Below are 25,045 nucleotides of genomic sequence, written 5' to 3' on the forward strand. Positions count from 1 at the left end.
AGGCCCTACTAAGTTTAATTTGATTGGCATAAAAAAGCAGTTACTAGGAAATGGAAAGCAAAAGCCGACAGAACAGCTGAATAGTGTAGAGATACACGAGACGGATGTGAGATCTTTAGAAAATGAAAGGGGTAAACTGTACAGAAATAAATAGAATATATGGAAACAATACATACAGGCAGAACAAAGTTCAGGAGGAGTGATTTCAGGAAAGCAAGGACTTGAACAATCAATAAAATGGTAACTCAAATAATTAAGATAAAACTAATATTTGTATGATGTGTGCAAAGGAAAAAGTGTCACTGACTGTTTTCACTTCTATAAATGAATGTGTACTCATGTGTGATGTTCTTAAAAATGTTTAACAAAGAAAAAAACTATTAATACTGAGCCTTACCTTCTGGTTTGCTTGAGAGAGCTGTGAACAGATGTATACATTCCAACAAGCCTGTCTGACAGCCTCAGTGAGGCCATGGCCTCTCTGGAGCTGTTGGACTACAAGTGAAGCAGCATGAATTAAGGAGGAAACAGAAGACGCATGAGAGCCTAAACAGGACGAAAAAAAAAAAAAACAAATTGTCAATATACAGTTTTGCCTATACTTACAACAACATTACAATCTCAAATAAAATACATTAAAACTGGTGTGTGACTAAGGAGAATGACGAACTGAAATGTGGTGTTAGCTTCAGTAGAAACTTTTATGAGAAACTCATTCACTGAAATCTTCAACATCAAAAAGCAGAAGAATTCAGCAGTATGCTGGTTTTATGGCACAGGAGTTTTGTCCTCGATTATCCCCTCCCTCAACCAATGTTTGATTTGTAGCCAAACTGTTGTATTGGAGAACACAGCTGGAGAGAGAGAAAGTCAGTGGACAATGCAAGCTCACCTGCCCCATTGGAGAATGAGTAGCCAGTTCCAGTTAGCACTTCCCAAGCTGGCAGACTCCCACAAACAGGAGTGACTTCTACAGGAAAGCCAAAAGTGCAGCTCTAAAAAGGGACAAAGGAGAAGCACTTGCCTACCAAGGATAAATATGTATTATGTGAACATGTGCAATGAAGTATGTATTATGTGAACATAAACATGCAGTAATGTCCAAGTTGCAGGTTAAAATATTAACAGTTCTTCCCAGAATCATGTTTTTTTTTTCTTTTCTTTTTATCACTGTGTGTGTGTGTGTGTGTGTGTGTGTGTGTGTGTGTGTGTGTGTGTGTGTGTGTGTGTGTGTATGTGTATATATATATATATATATATATATATATATCTATATCTACACACAAATACATACATATTTTTTGGCACTGAAGTAATGGCCTGCTGACTAAAATTACTGGTGCTTGACCATCTTTGTACTTGTTTTGCTGTGATTACAAAGGTGATAGAGTTACCATTTCATTTTTCCAGCAGAACTGGATACTACTGATCATCCTTTGCATCAGAGCTGTGGCATGGGGTGCATTACCAAGGACAATCCCCTACACCATGTCAGATGGTATGCATATTTAATGATGTGTTTGGATTGGTGTACATCAACATGTATATTGCTTGTGTAAAAGTTGGTAATGACATCAGTACAATTGCCTACAAGAACACAGTCCACAAATCAGTCCTTGTATAGTATTGCCATACCTGCTTTAAGCAATTGTTTTGAATATAGACTAGATGCCATCATTATTAGATCTTCAAGAGCATCTCAGCCAGTAGCTTTTTTGTCCCTTCCTTTTGGTTTCTGGCAAAAAAACATGTGTGCAATGATTTTTATGTACTTTGTTTTATTTGCACAATGGCAGCCTGTTTCTTCTGAGTCAGGAAGTTATTTTTAATGCCTATTCATCAGCTAGCTAAGTCATCCTGCACCCTTTTTGGCCATGACCCACACCACAATAGCAAGGGGAATTGCAATATGAATGGGCACTACAGAGTTGACAGTAATCCTGTACCAAGATCCACAAAATAGAAAAACAGTCCGTGTTAATCAGAGATACTCATCTGGTATTGCTTCTGGTAACTCAACCGGACATTAAGAGTTAGAACTCCTTTTTTATTAATGGTTTATTTCAACATATTGCAAATACAAATTATTAAAAATAAATGCAAATAAGAAAACAGAATAATAAAAAATAGTTGTATCAATTTACAAATAAAATTTTCCATACTTGTATCCCCATATATGCTAGCCAAACTAGACCTATACAATATGAAAAATACCACCGGAGGTGTCTCCTGACAGCAGGCAAATGGCCTTGTGGTACTAAGCCAGTGAACATGAAGTAAACAAACTTTGTGAATCCAAAGTAAAGTCAGCAGAATAATCTATAGTTCATATGTTAAAGGACTGAGCCATTTATTGTCCAAGGATGTGAATTCAGCTAGGAGACTAGGTGTCCAGAGTGGCCAGTGGTCATCTCTCTACTCTTTTTTTTTTGTCCCCTCAGACTTCATTGTTAATGGCCCAGCCTCCAACCGCCACAGTGGATCTATCAGCTATTCTCCACCTCCCCCCACAAATCTTACTCTATTTTTGCTGTGTCCGGTTGTAGATCCTGAGGGTGTCCAGGGGGTGTGGCTCATCTGTCCTTCTGTCTAGATGGGGTTTTTATTTCTGATCTATCCACTCCCTTTGTTTATGTCTGAGGACAACTCCTCTCTTTGGAATATGCCTCCTCTTATGAAGCATATCAATAAGCACCCTCCCATCTGGGACAGATGCACCTACCTCTTTCTTCCCACTCCATCAGTTACCTGAGCCGCTAATTAAACCTAGGTCAGCGGGGACAATCAGGGCTTTATCCCTCTACCCCACTAGAGCAGCATCATCTCTCTACCCTTAAGTGAAAAACATGGGCTCTCTCACTTGGTAAAAGCCTGGCGGTAAGCCTTGCTGAAGCAAGTACATCCGGGGATGGCAGAAAGGGGATGTATTTTAACAGAGGTCCAAGATGGGGACAGATGAATGTATGAGAGAATCTATTAGAATCTGGCACAGCACACTGTACACTTCAACATACTAGGCTTGAAAGCAAGGGAACAAAATAAATTCCCAAGTGACAGCATACATTCTATCCTGGTGGCCATCTGCTCATTTCACTGAAGTGATGTGGCTTCTTCCCTTCAATTTGTGGGGTTTTACAAGCAGCGTGGCCTGCAATGAAGAAATATCTACTTTTGTACTATTCTGTTTACTTCTTTTTTATTTGATAACACAGGACTGGCAAAGAGAACACAGTGGCATTATTGCATCTTTCCTCTTCTCAATGTTACATCCATTATTTTTCACTTGTGTGCCTCCTTTTGTTTTGACAACTGCATTCAATTTATATAACCATTTAAACCAATCTACACATGGAGCCATATTATCACTGGAATACATGGAGGTTACCCCATGACCAAATTAAAGAGTGGAAAGGATGGGTGGCCAAGGCCTGGGGGGAAAAAATAAGAAAATAAGTTATGAAAAATAAACATGAGTCAATACACTTCCATTTAAAGCAGCATTCAGTAGATTACCAGGCTGGACAGGAAGGACACTTAAATGTTAAGTTTTGTTAATCAGGTTAGTCCCATTGGGCACAACCTATTTTCAGGTGAGACCTGATGTGGTATTCACTCTGATCAAGTAAATGCAACCAGTACATGGTCTATTATGAAGTTTGGTTATTCTGCATCCAAAGGTACAGTTAGCATAACTTCATTTTATTTATATATTATATATTGAAAAATAGCTTTGCTGACAGAAATAGCTTAACAGAGAAAACAATGCAGACAATGTGTAAGGATGCATGGGGAGCATTTTACACGGGAACATGAGAGAATAATAGAAAATGATATATGTTCATTTCAGAAACATTTTCAATAGGAAATTCAAGTTGAAAATTTGGAAGCAGGGAGAAAAATACTGCATGAAAACATTAAGGAAAATGTTGTGAAATGAAAGGAGGATGTGTAGAAGACTGGAAAAATGTAAGCATGTGAGGCAATGTTGGATGTTTTACGGTTTGTCTTAGAATAAACTGCTGATAAAAGCTAACACGTGGTATTAATGTAAAGAACAGACAAGTATAGTCGAAGGTTGTGAAGTGGAAGAAACTACAGTTCATAGTTTTACTGAATGTAAAGGGCTGATATTTTGGGGGAAGAGACTGCACTGGCATTTTAAGAATGCTTTTGATGTACAAATAAGAACAAGGTATTATATGGATTAGATAAGAACACACTTGGCATTAAAAGATACTATAATTCACACATCTGCTGAATGACTAATAGACTACCAAAGGTTATTTAGACAACTGCTAGATGGGTCTGATTTTAGTCACTGGCTATGGGATGGCAGGGATAACCTCTGTAGGAAAATCATCAAAAAAGTAAAAACATATTCTGAAATGCACGACATGGGAAAGTACAACATGCAGTGCACAAAATGAAAATCTTCTAATGGAAATACAAGCCCAATGCACCAGTTTGTATAAATAATATATGTACAAGTACATGCCTTCAACAGCAAAACATACTTTTCAGAGGCCAGCCATCCAATGTCATCTCTTCTTTCACTAATTGCAAATTCTGACTTTGGCTCAGAGAATTGCTGAAAAGTATCATTAGACTAACCCACCTACAAATATGTAATGGTACACTGCTACTAGACAATGTTAATGGCATGATGTCAGGATTCTGGATACATCTGAGCAGTCTATAAAGGAGTTCTGGCCTTAAATTCCCCCTAATAAAGAGGTATCATAATTATAAGAAACTGGAAGAAATGCCGACTTCCAGAAACACAAGGTTGGATTAAATATTTGTGTGTCTATCAATGGTGGAAGAAAGGGGTTTAAAAAACATAAGGAAATGACATTTGAAAGCAGGTTTATTAGATTAAGTGGAATGGATATTTACTTAATTTTTCTCAGCACTAATCAAACCTGACCATTTGCAGGCTTAGCCTGAGTTACATAGAGAGTAGTAACACAAGAGTAAAGGTATAGTAGTACAACACAGGTGTAAATAAATATATACACATATTTACAAGAACATTTTATAAAAAATAGGATCGGGAGTATACAATGCATAATGCAGATGTTATAGACTAGGTAAATGTGTTCCAGCCTAGAAAAAGGAGACAGTACATACAAGTATTAAGAGAAATGCCTGCAGTGAAGTGAAGAAATTGTAGAATATTAGCAGCTGCAGTACAAGACTTAATAGGAGAAGTGGATATTAGACATGTAATAAGGAATGGATATGGCAGATGGGTAAGCAGTGGGTACGAGCTTATATGTTGAAAAAGTTTAGAAGATTAAGCAGCCAAGATTTTCTGCAATGAATGCAATAATGCGACCAAGGGAGTTAGGTAACAAGCCTTGTAATTATGACATGTGCACTTATATTCTTCAGCTAGGTGTTACATGAATTGAGGCCTGAACTGTTTATAGTCTTTAATTTCAGTAAAACTGACCACCACAGTTTATGGCCTAGAACGGAGAAGCTGTAGTCTGTGGAATGAAGCTTAGCAGACAGAGTTACTGAAGTTGTAGTGTGGGGTTGGACGTAGTTAGAAAAGTAAGAGGGTCACAGGGGAAGGATGGACGTGAGCAGTCTAAGATTGGTTTATTTTCTAACAGAAGTAACAAGAATAACAGTTATAGTTATGACAATGATATTTTCTGTACTGCAACATATATGGATGGTGCAAAGCCAAAAATGGGTAAAGGGGTGTAGCTTCTGTACAACAAGTATGTATAGAGAAGTAAAAGGGTGATAACTGGAAAGGACTGTATGATGATAATGTGCATCTAGTGAACAGGGGTGCCAGATTTTGGTGGCTTCCTCACTGCAGTTAGTATGAACCAAAAGTTTATAATTCTTGTATTACTCTAGCAACTAAAAGGTCCAGACCATGCCTGAAAAGGGTCTTCAAATCAGTGTACTTCTCAGTTAATTTATAAAGGTTTTGAAAATGGGAGGCAGTGTGCCTGAGCTGGGTACTTTGGGTGTATGGAATAGGTAAAGAGGTATGTGATAGAGAAGGTACAGATGGCAAAATCAGGAAAATGCCTTAAAGACTGGCAGTGGGCTGCTTAATTGTGATCATAGGAGGGGGGCTGGAGAGATAGGGAAGCACTGGAGAACTGTTTCACTGAAAAGAATGGACATAAGTAGAGGGAGATAGTCTGAAATGCATACGGAAAGCTTATTCACAGGTAGTTACAAGACTTGCAGTCCACGGGACCAATGAGGAACCTAGCATAAATTCACAGTTATCTTCCAAGAACTCTCTCGGCTTGTTCAAGGTCACACAGGAAGCAATAAGGGGTTTAGAAATCAAACCTTGTATCACAGAACTATAGCTCACAGCCTTAACACACTATGCCAAATGTCAGACAGGATGAATTTAAAGACTTTGAAGTGGTAACTGAGGACTTTGGCTTGGAGTGCAGCATGGTTGAAATACAAGGGAATAAATCCCTTCCTGCACCTCAGACAACCCAGGTTCAATTAGTGGTAAAGGTGCTGGAGATGCCATAATTAAGGATGGGAGTGAGCAACTGAGGTTGGTTTATACACCCTGGAGGGAGGAAGGCAGTCTACACTCTATACAATATGCAGAGTACAAGCCTGGTGAGCTCTTGTGCTGCAAAAATGGTGACTTAGTAAACAGATGTGAGGATATGGAACTGGAAGAAAGCAACAAAAGGAGCATAACAAAGATACACAAATCAGGCTTGGTTACACAATGTCACAGTCAATATTGGCAAAATACACATACACACACACACATAAATATATATAAGTAGTTGGGAGAAGATTAGGAGCAAAGGAGAACAGCAAAGATGACAGGGAGGTAAAACAGAAGAGACAAATTTGGCGTGAAAACAATATGTAAGGGAGCACACTATAAATCTATAAGCTTTTAATAAGACCAAATCCAGTAAGGGCTTATTAAAAGCCTGTCCATGAAGGATGGGGGGACTAGGCCTTTAAAAAATATGCAGTTTCTTATCCATTTCCTTAAGCTATATTTAAAGATGCTTTACAGAAAGTGGGAGTGTATTGTAGAGGTGGAAGAATTGTTTGGAAGAGATATCTTGCATGTCAACAAGTCCTATTTCCTAATAGGAAATTCATCCCTGGTTTGGCACCTACGCCTCTAATGGACATAGGCAGCTTGCAAATGGATTATTTCCCAGGATCCTGCTTACATCGATCAAGGGAACGAGAACTTGTCAGATTTGGGTAGCATGGCTAGGCTTAAAAAGGTCCTTCTGGTCATTATAGGTTCATAGGTTCATACTAGGCTATCTGCCCAAGGGCATTTATAAGCCTAGCCCATAGTTATTTGGCTTTCGCCACCCCTTTAGTTTGAATAAAACTATGCCTATTATTTTGCTGTGCCTCTGTCAAGCAGTGACACTGAAGTAATCCCTGGGGTATATCTGCGAATCCCCATCCATTGGTCAAGATTCCTCTTGAACAAGGCCAGCGAGGTGCTCTGCCTCACATGTACTGGGATTTTGTTCCACAGCATAGGGAGTCTCTGGGTGATGAATCTGTCCCTCCAGCACGTTCTATTAATAACCGTGTCAAGGTTTAAGTCTCCCGCCCTTGTGGTTCTGAGGGATCTAGATTTTTTGAGGTGAAGCATATTCATCAAATCAGGGTTTGACATGGCCTTATATGTCAGGCACAGGTCACCTCTGAGCAAGCGGTATGAGACTGAATAGAGCTGGAGTTCTTTCAGTCGGGCAGCATAAGACATATTTTTGAGACCCTTTATCCTTTTGGTGAGGAACTTTTGGGGCCTTTCCAGCTGCTGCAGGTGTCAGGTCAGATACATTCCGAATGGGGCATTGTACTCAATCATAGGTCTAATGAGTGATGAGTACAGGGGGACAATGACCTCCCTTGATCTAGATGTGAATCCCTTCATGATCAGGTGGGCAATGTAGAAGGTTTTCCTAACTACTTTAGCAACATGAGTGTCAAACGAAGGGCTACTGTCAACCTGGGTCCCCAGATCCCTGATGACTTCTTCTGTGCTCAGTGGATTGCCACCTATATGGTAGCTAGGGTAACCTTGTTTTTCCTGAAGGGTATGACTATGCATTTCTTGGCATTTAACTTTAGGCCATGGCTCTGGCACCAGTTATCCGTTTCTGTGAGGCCCTTCTGAAGGATATCTGTGTCAGATGTGTTTTCGACTATGGCGCCCAGTTTGCAGTCATCTGCAAACTTTGTCAGCCATAACCCTCCTGTGTTTGCTTGTACTTCAGAAAAGTAGATGCCGAACAAGAGTGGACCCAGGACTGAGCCCTGTGGGCACCACTTGTGACAGGCTTTGAGTCTGACATGGCTCCAGCAACTCTGACCCTGTGGGTTCTGTCACTTAGCCAGTTTGCAACCCATCTTGTGATGTATGGGTTTACATTCAAGCTGACGAGTTTTTCGATGATACCTGAGTGGGGTATTGTGTCGAAGGCCTTTGCCAGGTCAAGGTAGGCTGTATGGACTGCCTTTCCCTCATCAATGGCCTTGGTGACTGTCTCGAAAAAGTCAACCAAGTTTAAAAGGCATGATCTGCCTTTGACAAAGCCAAACTGGGTTGGATCCAAAGTCTGCAAGTTCCCTATGTCTTTATTTATGAGTTCCATTATGATCCTCTCCATGGCTTTGCAGATAAGGCTTGTCAAGCTAATGGGACGGTAATTTCCAGGGTCGGTGGAGGCACCGCCCTTGTGAAGTGGGACCACAGTCGCCATGCGCCACTCCTTGGGTACGTATCCTGAGGTGAGGCTAAGATTAAACAGCTGTCCTAACTGCGGGTTTAATTCCTCATTGAGTTCGTGGAGCACACAGCCGGGGACACCATCCGGTCCCATGGATGCTGTGTTTTTGCTTTGGAGAGAGCAGTTCTCACCTGGGCGTTGGAGATGTTTGGGGGCTACAATCCTCTGGTATAGATATCTCTCCTTTTGGGGAGGGGAGAAGTTTGCACTGAACCTGTCAGCCAGTATGTTGGCAATGTGTGTAGGTTCAGTAATCTTCACATCATTTTGAACTAATTCTGAGCATATCTGGGAGTTTCCTCCTAGGTTTCTAACATAGCTAAAGAAGGCCTTATGATTGTCTTTTGAGTCCTTGGCGATTTTTCTCTCAAAATTTGCCTTGGATGATTTTATGAGAGCTCTTAGTTTTTTACTTATAATGATCAAAGGTGTCTTACCTTTCAAGGATTTTGCTCTATCTTGTAGTAGCTTCCTCCTTTTGTTGTAGAGCTTGTTTATGGCTGGGGTCCACCAGACTGGACGCTTGCCTTTGGTACAAAGAGTCTTAGTTTTGTTTGGGATTGCCTGATCCATGCAGTCCTGTAGGTGCTGGTAGAAGGCATTTGTAAGTGATTCAGCGGTTTGAGTAATGTTTACCACTGGCTCAGGGGCCTTATTAGCCTAGTAAACACCTATGAACCGAAGAGACACTTTTTACAACAGTCGTATAGGTCTGCAATTATACAAAGAAAGGACACCTGGAGTGAGGAAGTAAAAAGCCAGCAGAATAGGACTAGTAGACTATGCTTTCTGACCAGCAGTTGAAATTAATACCCTGCAGCTGCATCTCTCAGTTTGCTGCCCCGCCATTCCACCTATCCCAAAACCTCCTTCAAAGTTTTATTGGTAGACTGCCAACTATTAAGAAAGCTAATTCCAACTATCTAAAATCTCCACAACTAAATACTCCCTTATGTCTAAGCATGCAACTTTTTTGCTGTTACAAGCTAGGTCTCCTTTAGCCCTTCAGTTATAACCAGAGTCTTTCATAAAACCCACTAATGGTACTACACACCATGTCACAAAATCCACTAATGGTACTACACACCATGTCACAAAACCCACTAATGGTACTTATTACACACCATGTCACAAAACCCACTAATGGTACTTAATACACACCATGTCACAAAACCCATTAATGGTACTTAATACACGTCACAAAGCCCACTAATGGTACTTATTACATACCATGTCACAAAATCTACTAATGGCACTACAATCCATGTCTCAAAACCTACTAATGGTACCATATACCCTGTCACAAAACCCATTAATGGTACCACATACCGTGTCACAAAACCCACTAATAGTACCACATGCCATGTCACATGCTCCTCCTACTTCCTAGATTCTATAGCTTCAATCTGCCAGAACCTATCCTTATACAGCATTCTTTCCAATTCACTACCTAACATGATGGTCTGCCTTGCCAGGCTAAACGTCCCTTCACCCTCAAAAACCACTAGAAGTGCACAAGTGTTCCAGCTGTGGTCTCACCAGTACCTTGTATACTGATAAGCAGCTGCTTGCCAATGCAGTCTATTACTCTTGCCATACAGTACTAGCAATGATAACTTGGCTACCACTTTCATTCTTAGTTCCTACTGGCTCATTGCTGCAGGGATGATTACTCTTGCTTTTTAATGGTCAGGTGACAATCTTATATCAAACAAGGTGCACCTTCTAGCAGCAAGCCATCTCATGTTTCTTCTCACTCTCTGATCTCCAATCTTTCCAAAGTTTCACGCAATCTAAAAATAGGCTTATCCCATTCTACAACTTCGGATTTGGGCTCAACACACAATGAACAAAGACAGACCCAGGTATGACAACTGCAGCAAATGTTTAAAAAGTACAATTTTTTTTCTTTATTTCCTCGAGCATCTCCCTATTACCCATCTGCCAAGTGTCCTTCCTGACAGCCATTTCTCTATCCATGTTCTTAGCATTCTGACAATTGTATGGGGGACATCAAACCCTTTGCAGAAGTCCATTTAGACTGCATCTACCTCTGTTCATCTCCTCAGTCACCCAGCTACAGAACTACATCATGTTACTCTTGGCAGGAGTTTTTGGCTGAAAACCTGAAAAGCCATGCTGACTACAGTTCTGAAGATCATCTACCAAGAAAGTCAGCTAGAATTTTTACTTGAAAAATCTTTCAATATTTCCCAACTTCTGGGCAGACTAATACTCAGTGATGCCCGTTATCCACTCACATTATGCAGGGGCACCTCTGCTATTGCTTGTCTGGTTCTCAGAAATTACCCATGTTTTAGGAATCTGTTAAAAAGATCCACTAGTAAAATCCAGCACATCATTCTTGTTAATCTTTTACATAACCTGCTTTGAAGTGCCACCACTCCTCCATCCATTTGGTCAATCCATCCACTGGCCTAAGCTCACACTTTCTAGTTTTTTCCTTGCATGCCAGAACCTTTAATTTCTTCTTTTTTAGAAACACTGATGCAACTAATTTATTCAGAACATCTGCCTGCTTGCTTGTCACTGTGTACATCCTGCCCTTCCTTTCTTATTTTTATAAGTTAATTTCTATTCATGCATGCCTCTTCTACCCAAACAAAATTCATTCCATTAATGCCTTATCACTTCTTCTAGTTCTGCCTTGGGTCTCCTGACCCAGCTGCTTTCTGTCTGCCTCTGTGCCCTCAGCCAACCAGCGTAGAAAAACCTTAATTCCTAATATATTAGCAGGTTAATCAAATCCTAAATAAATAAAAAACAAAATGGCCCACCTGGAGGGTCACTATACATAACATGTAAAGGTGTTAGGTTTCCTTTTCCATCGGAAGTGTTACCTACCTGGTACTTTGTCTCTAGCTTCAGAGTGAACACTGATGAGAATGCTGCACACACTGTCCCCTAGTAAGCCTAAACCATGAAGCAGAGTCTTTACATCCAGAGAATCAAAAGCAGCAGACCCAGTTTCTCCAGCAATATAAATTTCAATTCCGCGATTCCTCATGGCCCGTGATATCTCTCCATGGGCAGGATCCATAGTGAGAAACAACCTGTTGAAATAAAGAAAAAAATATATTTTAACTGTAGAATAAAAACCTATGTGGAAATAATCAAGTTTAACAAATGTTTCTATACATGTAAAAACATGTCAAAAACTTCAGTATACGGTAAAAATACTGTACTATTAAGTAGTAACAGTCCAATTAAAATCAGTGTCATAGTAGATTACCAGTCTGTTTCTGAAATGGCCTGGGCCTACCACTAAGAAAAGAGAACTGAGACAAAAATAAACTGAACAATGCAAAAAGGGGCACACAAACACATTTTTAAACATCTTTATTAAATCATCTCATCCTAATATGTAACACGGGTACATCTACATTAATAGAAAAGAAAAACCACAATAGTTTTGACTGATACTGTCACTTAATACACACGTTTAACAATTTTCATTCAATCTAACATTACACAAGTTGCTCAATCCCCACCTTCCCTTAAACTTCACTCCTCCTAAACATTATTTTGTGTTTACTGTTCTCACAAATTCTATTTCTACAAAATTTGCTCCTACTATCTTATGTTAACCCCCAACCAATTCAACTTCACCAGACAATATTTACTGATAAAATTAATGGACAGTACCAGACAATTAAGTCAGGCTCCTGTAGCTAAACAGCTCACTAAACCTACATGAAGGTGACTTATGCCTCATACCAAAACCACATTAAACTTCTCTAAAGCATGACAGGGAATTCAGATGAATTCATGGGTGCATCCTCATACAAGATGAGGTACATGAAGTCCACATGTTCTATGTGATGAAACTCAAAATGCAGCCCCATGTGTGCATACAGCTTTGACTTTCAATGGGGCAAAATCCCCATAAAGTGCCGGAGAACCTAGATCACATCCAGAATAATGTAAGTTACACAACTATAGACCAGCTGAATAACTTCTACAATAGAGAAAGACATAAAATGTTAGTTTATGATTGTGCTCCACTGCAAAAAAAGTAGTCCTAATTAAACTGATATTAAAACCTAGGATTCCATACCCACAGACAATGTCAATACGTTTCCCCAATAACCACACTATCAGAAAATGATAGCAAGCACTGTCAAACTTCTGGCATGCATTAGTAACACCGAGAGGCCTAGAGTTGATATTTGGAATCTCAAACTGAGAGGTAGGATTCTTCAGTTTAACTAAATGTATCCTAGCAACACACTTTAATGTGGTCTGGAATACAGATGAGGTTACAGGGTTAGAAAAAGCTGTTAAAAGACCCTGTAGTCACATCCTGTACAAAAAAAATCATATGCTTTATCACAAAACTAAGATCATCCACTGGAAGCAATTTCAAAAATCAAAACATGAAGGGACACCATCTTGACAATTCACAACCACCTCAACATATTTCAGATAAGTAGGGAAAGACAGCATTACAGACAAACCTACTGAATGAAAAAGGTCAAAAATAACTAAAATCCCAAAATTCACAGACAAGAAAAAGAATGGAATGGGAAAACGCAAACATACATAATGAGGGGAACCATCTTCCCCTTCAGAGGAGTACAGATAAAGAATAGGCTGGTGTATGAAGACATACAAGACTATGCAAGATCACTGTTCAAGTCATTATATGAAAAATAAGCAACTAAAACCTAACCTGATATCAATAATTAACATATACAAACAGGCTGCAATGTGAAAAAAATGTACAACTATTTCTCAACCTTCTAAAGATCACCTAAGAGACATGAACAAAGATGTTCCTCCACCACAAAGCTCCAGACACATGTAGTCAAGCTCAGTGGCATACTGACAAACCCAAACATGCGAAGTTCAGTTAATAACCTGGATAATGAAGGAGCTGACAGGGAAAGGAAGTGGACTGATGATACAATGCTAGATCAGTGTGTGTGTGTGTGACACATCCTCAGAAAGGTCCAATGCATATTGAACATACACGTTTATGGGTGAATATAGCATAGATGTTAGAGTAGGACAAATGTGGAAATTGCCATAGCCATTGGTGCTTGTATTCTACAAGATATAATGTCTGGCCTCACTTCCAGAGCTTTGAAGCCTTCACTCTCATGGCAGTTCAGTTAACTGTGCCCGTGAGTCATCAGCATTTTTACAGTAGAAAGATGACATCTGCCTACACCATAATTAGTTCTTTCTTGCCAGAAAGACTTGGTGTGTGATCGCCACATCTTACTTCTGGACCCAATCCTATCCTCAATTGAAGTATTACCACAACCTAATTTCCAGGGTTCTATGCCACAGGGGTAAGAAGGCTTTGCAAACACTGGATCCCCCTTACAAGCACCTAGACCCAGAAAGACAAGAGGCCTTATAATTGAGGTGGATATGAAGGACAAAAGGTGAGGAAACTAGGTTGATAACCATGCCAGTTCTAGGATGCCAAACCAGAAATGTGTGGAACACAGGTGGGAGTCAAGACTGCAACAATGACTATTTCAAAATCTACTGTTACAGTAAGTTTCTTGAACTATCCTGTGCTCATAATATGGATCACTGCTGTAGTAGCAAGCCACAACCTGTAGAAAGATTTACAGACCTACTAGCTGTTGAATGTTCATTTATTTTCTGTAGGAGACGCATCAAGAGATGAGGTCATCTCCTATTTGTAGTGCTTGGACAGTGTGAGTACATGATCAACAGACTGTCTGCAGAATGGCCTGGGTAGTAACCCCTTTAAAAATGCTACAGTAACAGCTGTAACATCTGTAACATACTGACCTAACATGCCCCTTGAGGTTGTTATGGGAAGAGCAAAAGGAAATGGAGAGACAGCCATTTGGATATGGTTTTGGTGGATAATGGTTCCCCTCCCTTTCCTTTTACTTGCGAGCCACACACAAAGCTGACCTGCACTTATGTTTCTATTCTATCTAAGCAGTATCTTAGTTGCCTTGTCACATGCAATTAAAGAATTCTTCCACCTTTGTGCAGTATGTTTGGAAGAATGGGAAACTATGTGGAATGACTTAAAATTCTTCAGTGACCAGTTTAGACACAAAGGAAGGGTTTTTGTGCACAAGCTGACTCAGTCCTTATGAAGAGCCAGAATGTTTTCTCTCTTAATTTCTCCAAGTCTTTTGGGTTTCTATTACCATGATGGGAATGGACCCCCATTCCCAAGTCAAAGTAAGATTAAAGTTCATAAAACTAGTATTCTTTCAATCTTTGATGTTAGCCAGAAGTGCTCAGTAATGACTCCTCCTGCAATTTGTATGGAGTTACATTTATTGTAACATCTAAGTACGATAGTAAATTCTTTCTTATAAGACCCATTGCCCCTACTACTACTGAAACTGTCTGGATATCCTCCTCCCACCACATTGCCCTTGTTTCTGCCTGCAAATCATGGTATTTTATGATTTTGTGTCTCTGTACATACAACACTGTACTCACTGGGTGTAGCACTTTCAATGATCAGTGCGACTTTCCTCTTCTTTTCCTGGACTACTATATCTGGTTTTCTTGCATCTGTTTTTGAACTGTTGGTAATGGGTGATCCCATGTGATATAAACTTCATTTTCTATAATGCTTTGTGGCTTATGCTTCCAGTGTTTTTTGGATGCTTCAATATTATGTTATCACAATCCCCAATGCAACAGTCTTGCCACATTATTATGCCTTTCAAAATACAGTCCTTTTGCCATTAGTATATCACAACCAGCAACAAGATGTGCGACTGTTTCCAATTCTGTTGTACAAAACCTACATTTGTCTGTTTCTCCCACATGTTCAATGGACTTTGCAAACAAGCATGTACATAAGTCCACTATCTTGGGCGGCCAATATTAACATTTCATCTTTTGGTTTAAATTCCCCTCTCCTTAACCATTCCTTTGTTCGATCCTGATCGACACAAGGCTGTTCCAAGAGATTTCTATACTTGCAAATGTATTTATGCATTTTCCACGTCTTGCCTTCTCATCTGATTCTTCACCTTAAATTTTTTCTTTTGTTTTTTGGCACATTCAGTTGCTGCCTGATTTTTATCTACTTCTAGTTTGATTTCCATTCCCACTTGACGCCAATATGCTTCTGCTAAACTAAGCAGGGAAGTCATCTTAGACTTAGTCTCCTCATGTTTCAAAACTTTCATTACATTTGAGTCTTGGGAGGTCAGCAGATATGTATGCAGTCCCACAATTGCAGATCTATACATGGAATCAATTTCGAGGAGGCCCATCCCTCCTTCAGAATGGGGAATATATATATAGTCTAAGTATAAACTGATTTTTATAAATCATTGGATAAGCATGAAGCATTCTTCTTGTTTTCCTATCCAACACCTCTTGGGGACAGTCAATCACTCAAACTATAAACTAGGACAGGAACAGGAAATTGGTTTACAGCTTGGACTTTGTTCCTAGATGTCAACACTGTTTTCAGTATTAATTTTAGTCTTTTAAAATATTACCCACCAAGTTTTAGTCATATTTTTCATCTTTTAATGTTCATCCTTCAATTCCCAAATACTTAAATATTCCTTTCTTGCTCAAGTTCTTTTATATCACATTCCTGTCTCAAACCGTTTTCTTGGTACTGTAGCTTTCCTGCTTTAAAGATTGCTTTTGCATATTTATCAAGACAAATTACTTTCTTATATAATCTTAAAAAGTTTTGACCACTTGCAGCTGTGCTTCCAGTTCATCTGATGAGCTATACAGTTTTAAATTATCCACAAAAAGATGATGAGAAATCTTTACACTTAATTGTTTTCTAGGAACCAAACTGTAGCAGTGACCTAATCTGTTAAGTAGGCATCTTAATGGGTTAAGGGCAAGAGAAAACAGCAGTGGTGATAGTCACCGTGGAATACCCCCCTTGGGATTTTTATCCCTGGAGTAATTTGTCCTTTATCATGGCTTAACTACAAAGTGGTTTGCCACTGTTTCATGGTCGCTGTAATGTAATCAGAGTAGAGTGCATCTTATACATTTTAAGCACTCATCTACGAATGTGGGATACTGTCAAATGCTTTTTTGTAGTCTATGTCATATTTAGATTCTTCCCTTTTTACAGTTCTCCATTATGACTAACAACAAATGATCCTTTATTCCATATGACTTTCGTTTACCTTTTTGTTCTATTGCCATGATTGAGTTTTCTTCTAAAGGACTATAAACTCTGCCAGCATCAGTTCCAATGTATAGTTTATAGGATGTCGTCAAAAGGCAAATTATTGGTCTATAGTTTTTAGGATAGCTTGCAGGTTCACTCTCAAGTAGGAGCATTGTTTTTCCTGTTGTTAACCAGGTTGGTGTCTGTCCGGGGTGTGCATATAAATAGTTCTTACTCATGACTAAATCTTCATGTAAAGATATTAATACTTTTATCCAGAAGTTAGGTGCTACATCTGGGCCTGGGGTTTTCCAATTAGGAACTTTTACTAATTTTGTTTCAATCTCACAGGCTGTTACTTAGCCCCATTTAATATCATGTATATTTGAACTTCTTTTTCTTTCTTTAACTTCTTATATCCAATTGAGCATTTTTGTTATGTTCCACAGGATCTTCATAGACATTTCTACAAAATGTACTATTTCTTCTTTTTTTGGTGGTGTTTCAATTCCCTTTGCCTTGTTATCAATTCTCTACAAAACTTTGGGCCATCAATAAATTGCTTGCTGCTTCAACTTTGTACCCCTTTGTACTTTTCCTTTATATTTATTTGAATATCTTCTAAGTTTTTCTGCCTGTTCTGATATCTTTAGTTTATTATTTGAGATAATGCATGACAGACCCTGTTCTGTTGTGATAACTATGCATTGCTTTTATCATGTATATCTTTTTGGGCATTTTTGTTGATCTCTTCTATACTCTTCCAAAAGTGACACCTCGTCTTAATGACTTTATAGTTTTCTCTATTCAATTACTTCCATGATGGCATTTGATTTCTCCCCATCCTTTCCCTTACTGCCCTGTGTTTTTGTGTTAAGACTTTATCTGTTATTAATTTAGTTGTATAGTAATATATCCTACTTACTTATGCTATTATTGTAGATCAGTGTGTATACTGAAACTAGTCCACCACTGTAGCTGCACAGCACATGCACATGTTACTAAGCACGTGCGAGATCAGTGCCATTTTGTACAGTGTGAATGTAAGCCTGAATGGAGATGCACGTGTGTTAAATGCAACAAGTGAGTCAGTAAACATATGAAGTATATGCACATGTAAAAGGTCCTGATGTGTGTATGTATTATAATTGACAAACGCATACCCATCCTCAGTGTTTCATCTGAATACACGAGACAGGTGACGATGTCAGAATAGGATACGAAGCTGAAGCGGCACACAATTACAAGTGGAGTAACATACAGGAGTGAACTTGCAAACAGGTCAGCAGTTATTTGAAGTTACTTAAACTCATGTCAAATGATTTTCAGTCACCAAACATGTGGCATAGCATTCAAAGTGCTCAAAACAATTTCCGAGATGTTCGAAATGCCCAATAGCAGCATAACATTTAAAGTGTTTGAAACAATCTATGAAGTGTTTAAAATGTTCGAAAAGGCTAAAATGTGAGAATTATTTGTTAATTAAGACTTTTCAAAGTGTCAGGAATGTTCAAGGTATTTGCAGATTTAAAGTAAAGCATTTTTGGAGAGTTTGCTGTGCATGTGAGCAAAATTACAAGTACCAGGTCTATACTTATGTTTAAAAGAACTTTGTTATTATGGCAGAGGGATTTCACAGACCTGAATGTCCGGCGTTTGACAATAACATTGCTGAGAACTGGTGAGTGTTTGAGCATGAATATATTTTCATACAGGCGGCATTTTCTTATAAAGAAGCACTACAAGAGGATTTATACTTCTGAATTTAGCTGGCTCACAGGCCACTGAGCAGGAAGTTTCATTTGTGTATTTACCTGATGTGTATGCAAGGGGGGGGGGTCTGCCATATTATTATACAGGCTGAAATGCGGGGAAACCCCAGTGCTTAAAATGTAAATTTAGAGAAATATGTAACACTCAAAATTAATATTACAATGGAAAAGCACAAATTTTACACAAGAAATTAAAAGCCTAGTATATAACCTACTTAAGAAATAAAGCAAAAGCATGCAAATTTGGTGATCTACGAGATGACTTGATAAAAGGCGGTCTTGTATGTGGTACTAATAATGCAGTGAGAAAGACTTTGCTTCAAGACAGTGAATTAATATTGAACAAAGTCAATAAGATTTGTCAAACACATGAGATTACAGAAAAGCATACAAACATGCCAACAAATGAGAAAAACAGGTCTGCAGTATCTGCTAGTGCAAATGCTGATAGCGTGCAGCAGAAAGTTAAGATAAAAAAAGAAATAAACAGAGAGGCAGTGCCAGACGCAACCTCATTGTTAATGTTTCAATTGTGGAGGCGGTCATGAACCTAAAAAGGAAGTGTTTAGCTTTTGGTCAACAATGTCAGAAATGTAAAAAGTGGAATCATTTCAGAAGGCTTTGTAACTCTAAGGCACGGCCGGCCTTAGGCATAGGTGAACTAGGTGACTGCCTAGGGCGCTGTACAGACCAACCTGGGTGCAGTTTTTATTTATGTATGTATTTTTTATGTAAGTATTTATTTTAATTAACAAAGTTTGCACTCTTCTCGGCACCCTGCTGAAGTGTAACCGGAAGTCGAACCATTAGGGAGGGGGTGAACGCCCTCCCACTTACAGCTGCAGGTTGGCCAGGATGCTTTAAAAAAAACTTTACTTCACGTTTTATTTAGGCAAAGAAGTGAAGTTCTGTCCTGTGTACTGGCCGGGCTATCTTTCGGCCTGCAAAATCTGACGCTTGTACCAAAAATGCCACACTTTGGGCATTTGAAAAGGTGGCAACCTTAAATGTTGCAATGGCAGCATGTCTTTTGCCTAAACTCAAACCTTTCATGTGTACATCCTCATGAGGAACGTTCCTCATTTTGTGTCTTAAAAAGTCTATGCTCCTTGCAGTCTACATTGACAGTCTGCCAAACATTCAGAGTTATATTTTTATAATACCCATGTTAAATAAATTGGATCTCATTAATTCATCAAAATAATTTTTCTTAAATTTAACTTCCTATTTGAAGTTTTTAATAAAAGTTATTAGGTGCTCCACATTTTGCCCATAATTTGCTCCTCATTGTGAAAGGTAACGTTCCGTATTTTGGAAATGGAAGGTTGGCTGAGTGTCATGCCTGAACTGAATTGCAGACCGAGGCTACTGCATGTTCACAAGTGGAACGATGCCTGATTCTACCTGACATTTATCTGAAATAAATTGAAAATCTTAACCAGGGCATAGCAAATCTGCAGTACTGCTGTCTTGTGTTCCTGAAACAGCACGCAAACTGCGGTTCCTTTTAGAAGTGCACAACTACCGTGAAAGGGCAAGGAAACTTAAATGACAAAAAAAATATGCTGAAAGGAATTATTTACATAACTCTGCCCTCACAGATTTCTAAACTACCCTATAAAAGGCTATACTAACTAGATTGAAAGCTGTTAGGGACGCAAGTAAAATGAACACGTTTTACGACAGATTGTAACCTGATGGAAATCAAAGTACAGCTGTGTATACTTACCATAAATGTACATGCTTGAGTGTATTCACTGTTGCAGTCATTACATTTGGGTAATCTGCTGGCAGGTTGCCCTCAGTCGACCTGATTAACAAAGTCTTGGGCCCTGCGTCGGTTGCTGTCCCTTCTTCCATGACGTCAGGTTGTCCGGGGTATAAAACATGCAGCCGATGCCATTACATCAGTTTTTCCTTGCCCCAGATGTGTATATATATATATATATATATATATATATATATATGTGTGTGTGTGTGTGTGTGTGTATATAATTTAAAACACAAAAAATATATACCTCCAAACAAAAGCAAATGCACCAAAAAGGCCATTAAGCATAGTAAAAGAAAGGAGAGGTATAGTAAGAGAAAAACAGGGAGCTGGAGGGTGGGTAACCAGGACTGCAACAGTGAATACACTTGAACATCTACATTTATGGTAAGTGTACCACAACTGCACTATGTTCTTCGTGTTTCACTGTTGCAGTAATTACATTTGGGTAGATTCCCAAAGCTGTGGTTGGAAGGATTGATTTATACAGCATTAGGAACAGCTATAAGGCCCTGCAGGACAGCAGTGGCAAAGCCAGCTCTGGATTTAGAGAAGAGAGGCAAATGGTAATGTTTGGTGAACGTATGAACTGAGCTCCAGGTAGCAGCTTCTAGAATGTCTCTGGTAGGAACCCCTCTGAGAAAGGCTGCTGAAGTAAATGCAGCCCTGGTGGAATGAGATCTGATCCACTTGGGGATAGGTTTACCATGGTGCATATATCAGAAACGAATACAATGGCTTATCCATTTGGAAATAGCCTACTTTGAAATAGCCTTTCCTTCTGCCCCTGCAGCAAATGCCACCAATAGTTGTTCAGATTTTCTTAGAGATTTTGTCCTGTTTAAGTAAATTCTAAGTTGTCTGTGTACATCCAATGAATGCAGAATCCGCTCACCCTTGTTCTGTGGATTGGGAAAGAAAGTTGGTAGATGAATGGTCTGATTAAGAGCCACACTGGATACCACCATAGGCATGAAAGATGGATTGGTCCTGAGACACACCCTGTCTGGATGAAAAATAATGAAAGGCTCCACTGCCATAAGAGCCTGTAATTCTGAAATCCTCCTAGCTGAAGTGACTGCTGAAAGCAAAGCTGTTTTCCAGGAGAGAAAGTTTAAGTCTGCAGTAGCAGCTGGCTCAAAAGGAGGGAGAGTGAGTTTTTCCAAAACAAAACTGAGGTCCCATGCAGGGGTTGGAGCTCTCCTAGGAGGTCTTAAGGTTTTGGCCCCTCTGAGATACTGCTTTAGCAGAGGATGAGAGAAGAGCGAAGGTCTCTGTGGTGTAATGAGCTGAAATGGCAGAGGCATGGATTTTTATGGAAGAAAAAGATAGGCCCTTGTGAAGCATCTCAGTTAAGTATTGCAGAATCTGAGGAATATTGGGCATTGCTGTGCTTATTCCTTGAGATTGGTTCCAGGCACAGAATCTTTTCCATTTGTCAGCATAAGATTTTCTAGTAGTAGGCCTTCTAGCCTCCAAAATGACATCCATCACATGTTTGCAGAGGGATGACAAGGATGAAATTAGATGATTAGCCACGCTGCAAGATTCAAAGTTTGGAGATGAGTGTGCAGAATTTGGTAGTTCTGCTGAGACAGTAGGTAAGGTGTCTGAGGCAGGTGCGACACAATGCGCAGGAGTGGGTACCAGTGCTGGCGAGGCCAGTCTGGAGCAATCAGAATCATTTTTGGTTTGTCCTGTCTGACTTTTAGTAAAACTTTGGAGAGCAGAGGCAGAGGGAGAAAAGCATAGACTGATAGGCTTTTCCAGCTGAATGATGCACCATCCACTCTCTAAGCTTTTTTGTGATGAATTCTTGTGCAGAATTTGTCCAACTGATAGTTCTGGGGTGAGGCAAAAAGATCTATGTCTGGACTCCCCCATTTGCGTGTCAACAAGTTGAAAATTTGGGGTTCCAGTTTCCATTCGTGTGGGTCCATAAGATTTCTGCTTAGTTCGTCTGCCAGAGTATTTAGCTTCCTTGGCAGGAATTGAGCTAGCAGTTGTATTTGGTAGGTCAAGGCAGTGTTCCACAATGCCATGGCTAGTCTGCAAAGGGGGTAGAAATGTGTATCCCCCTGACTGTTTATGTACCTGTGGTGTTGTCTGTATTTATCATTAATTGCCCTGGATGAAGGTAGTCCTTGAAGGCTGTCAGTGCATTCTGTACAGCTAGCATATCTTTCTGATTGATATCAAGGTGCATTTGATTTGGACTCCATTTGCACTAAATGCACTTTCCTGCCAGATGATCCCCCCCCAAGCATAATGTGATGCATCTGTAGTTAGGGTTTGGGCGACAGGGGGTGGAGTGAATGGCAGTCCCTTATTTTGGTGGCAGGCCTCTGCCCACCATAGGACCTCTAATTGCAAGCAAGGTATGATAGGAATCATTGTTTCCAGGCGACTCCATAAACATTTTAAGTACCACTGAAGTTTCCTCATATGCAGTCTTGCAAATGTAATTAGAAGAATGCAAGAGGCCATGAACCCCAAGGCTTGCAGAATTTGTCTTGCAGACAGCAGGGATTTTGTGGCCACCTGTTTGAAGTAAGTCACCAATTGAATTTGCTTTTCTGGCGTAAGGTAAGTCATCTGGGCAATTGTATTAAAGCTTGCACCCAGGAATGTAATTTTTTGAGAGGGTACCAGCTGTGATTTCTTTTCGTTTATGGTGTACACTAGACAGGTTAGAACCCTTTTTACAAACGCCAGATGCTTTAGAAGAATGTTCTTGTTTTCTGCCTGAATAAGGCAATTGTCCAGGTATGGATATATTTGAATATTTCTTTGCCTGCAAAATGCAATCACTGGAGCCAGGCACTTTGTGAAGACCCTGGGTGCAGTAGATAAGCCAAAGGGCAGTGCAGAGAACTGGTAATGCAAGTAGCCTGCTTTGAAGCGGAGGTATCTTCTGCAAGATTCCCTGATTGGGATATGCAGGTAAGCCTCTTTTAAGTCTAGAGTTACCAATCAGGCATCTCTGTCTAGCATAGGTAGTAACTGTTGGAGTCAGCATCTTGAATTTTGGAATGTCCAGAACTGCGTTTAGAGTGGATAAGTCCAGAATTGGACGCCATGATTTGTTGTTTCTGGGTACCAGGAAAAGTCTTGAATAGAAACTTTGTCCCTTTTACTCTTCTGGTACTGGTTGAATAGCCCCCATGTTCATGAGGGACAGAACTTGTTTCTGGGCCTCTGCCTACTGATTTGGGGGCAGGTCTGGCCATCCGTGTGGCATTGGCAACGTGTGGAAATGAAATCTGTATCCCTCGGATACTATATTTAAAACCCATTTGTCCTGGGTAATACGTTGCCAATTTTGTGCATGAAGTGCCAGTCCCCCCCCCCCAAAAGGGGCGGCTAAAAGTAAGTGCTTGATGATTGTACAGGAAAGTCATTGAGACTGTTTACCATAGGGAGGTGCCTTGCTGTTTCCAGATTTGGAGGCGGAAGCACCCCATTATTTTGTTCTAAAGCTTCCTTGTGACTGAAACCTGGAGCTTTTGGAATGTCTGGATTTGACTTGAGGAGCTCTCGAAGGGACTAGAAAGGACCAGTTTTCAGTAGGCCAGTGCCTACTAAATCTTGGAGGTTGCACTTGTAAGAAATCTTTCACAGTTTGCATAGATTTAGCTTTTTTAACACTTCTTCAGCCTTATTACCAAAGCGACGGTCCTGTTGTAAAGCAGCATCCAACAATTTTGCTTTAACATGATCAGGCAGTTTGCTCTTTGAGCCAAGCATGCCTTCTTAGCACAGATCCAGTTACAGCAGCCCTGCAAGAAGCCTCCAAGGAATCAAAACCACATTGCAAAGTATGCTTTCCAACTTGTTCAACTGAATGTAATAAATCCTGCAAATCTTTATTTTCCACACAGTCAGAAATTAACATAATTTTCTGCTTAAGTAGTCTCATGATATGCTGTTGATATTTAAGCATATGAAATTGACAGTTTAAAGCCATGATTGCCAAAGGTTGCAGAATTGTAAACCTTCTTACCCCATCTATCCAGCGGCCTTGAATCTCTATCAGAAGGGGTAGGATTTTTAGCAGTAGAGGCCTTAATGCCCTTGGGACCCTGAGAAATGGTTTCAGGATCAGCAATAGGATTTTTGAAAAGGAATTTGTGGGAGTCAGGAACACTGTAGTATCTGTCTGGCTTACAAGGAGCCGGAGGCAGAAAATCAGGAGCCATACTAGATTCTGAAAAAACATCAACAATGTCTAGAACAGGGGGAATAGCCAAAGGCCTATGCTGAGGAGGAAGAAGAAAATCCCTAAGTCTCTTTTCAGATTCAGAGAAATCCTGACTTTCCCAGTGGAAATGTTCCCTTAAGGTATGTAAAGTTTCCCCAAAAGAAAAATCCTCAGGGGGAGAAGCAGAAGGAATAGAATCCTCTGCATCAGAGTCCTCATAAGTAGAAATAGACACACATCCTGTTCATTAGAAGAATCAGAAGAAATAGAATCCTGTTCAGAAGATTCATAATCAATGTCTTGCCTAGGCCTCTTAGAAGGAGGGGGTTGGCTACCCCTGATCAGAGTAATTAAATTTTCAGCCATTTTGATAATTTGTTTTTTAGG

At 39.8% G+C, this 25,045-nt stretch overlaps 1 protein-coding gene across 1 annotated transcript in view; it reads right to left on the minus strand.

The window, feature by feature from the left end:
- Positions 1-25,045, minus strand: part of MDN1 (midasin AAA ATPase 1) — a 3,484,183-nt gene that overhangs the window by 1,545,549 nt on the left and 1,913,589 nt on the right. The window contains exons 46-47 of the mRNA XM_044071809.1: positions 11,649-11,857; positions 398-546 (exon numbers count right to left, since the gene is read on the minus strand). Of these exons, the coding sequence (XP_043927744.1) occupies positions 398-546; positions 11,649-11,857 (358 nt within the window). The remainder of the gene's footprint in view (positions 1-397; positions 547-11,648; positions 11,858-25,045) is intronic.

Source organism: Protopterus annectens, chromosome 1.part0 (assembly GCF_019279795.1).
Source record: "Protopterus annectens isolate FY-2018-M chromosome 1.part0, PAN1.0, whole genome shotgun sequence".
Lineage (NCBI taxonomy): Eukaryota > Metazoa > Chordata > Ceratodontiformes > Protopteridae > Protopterus > Protopterus annectens.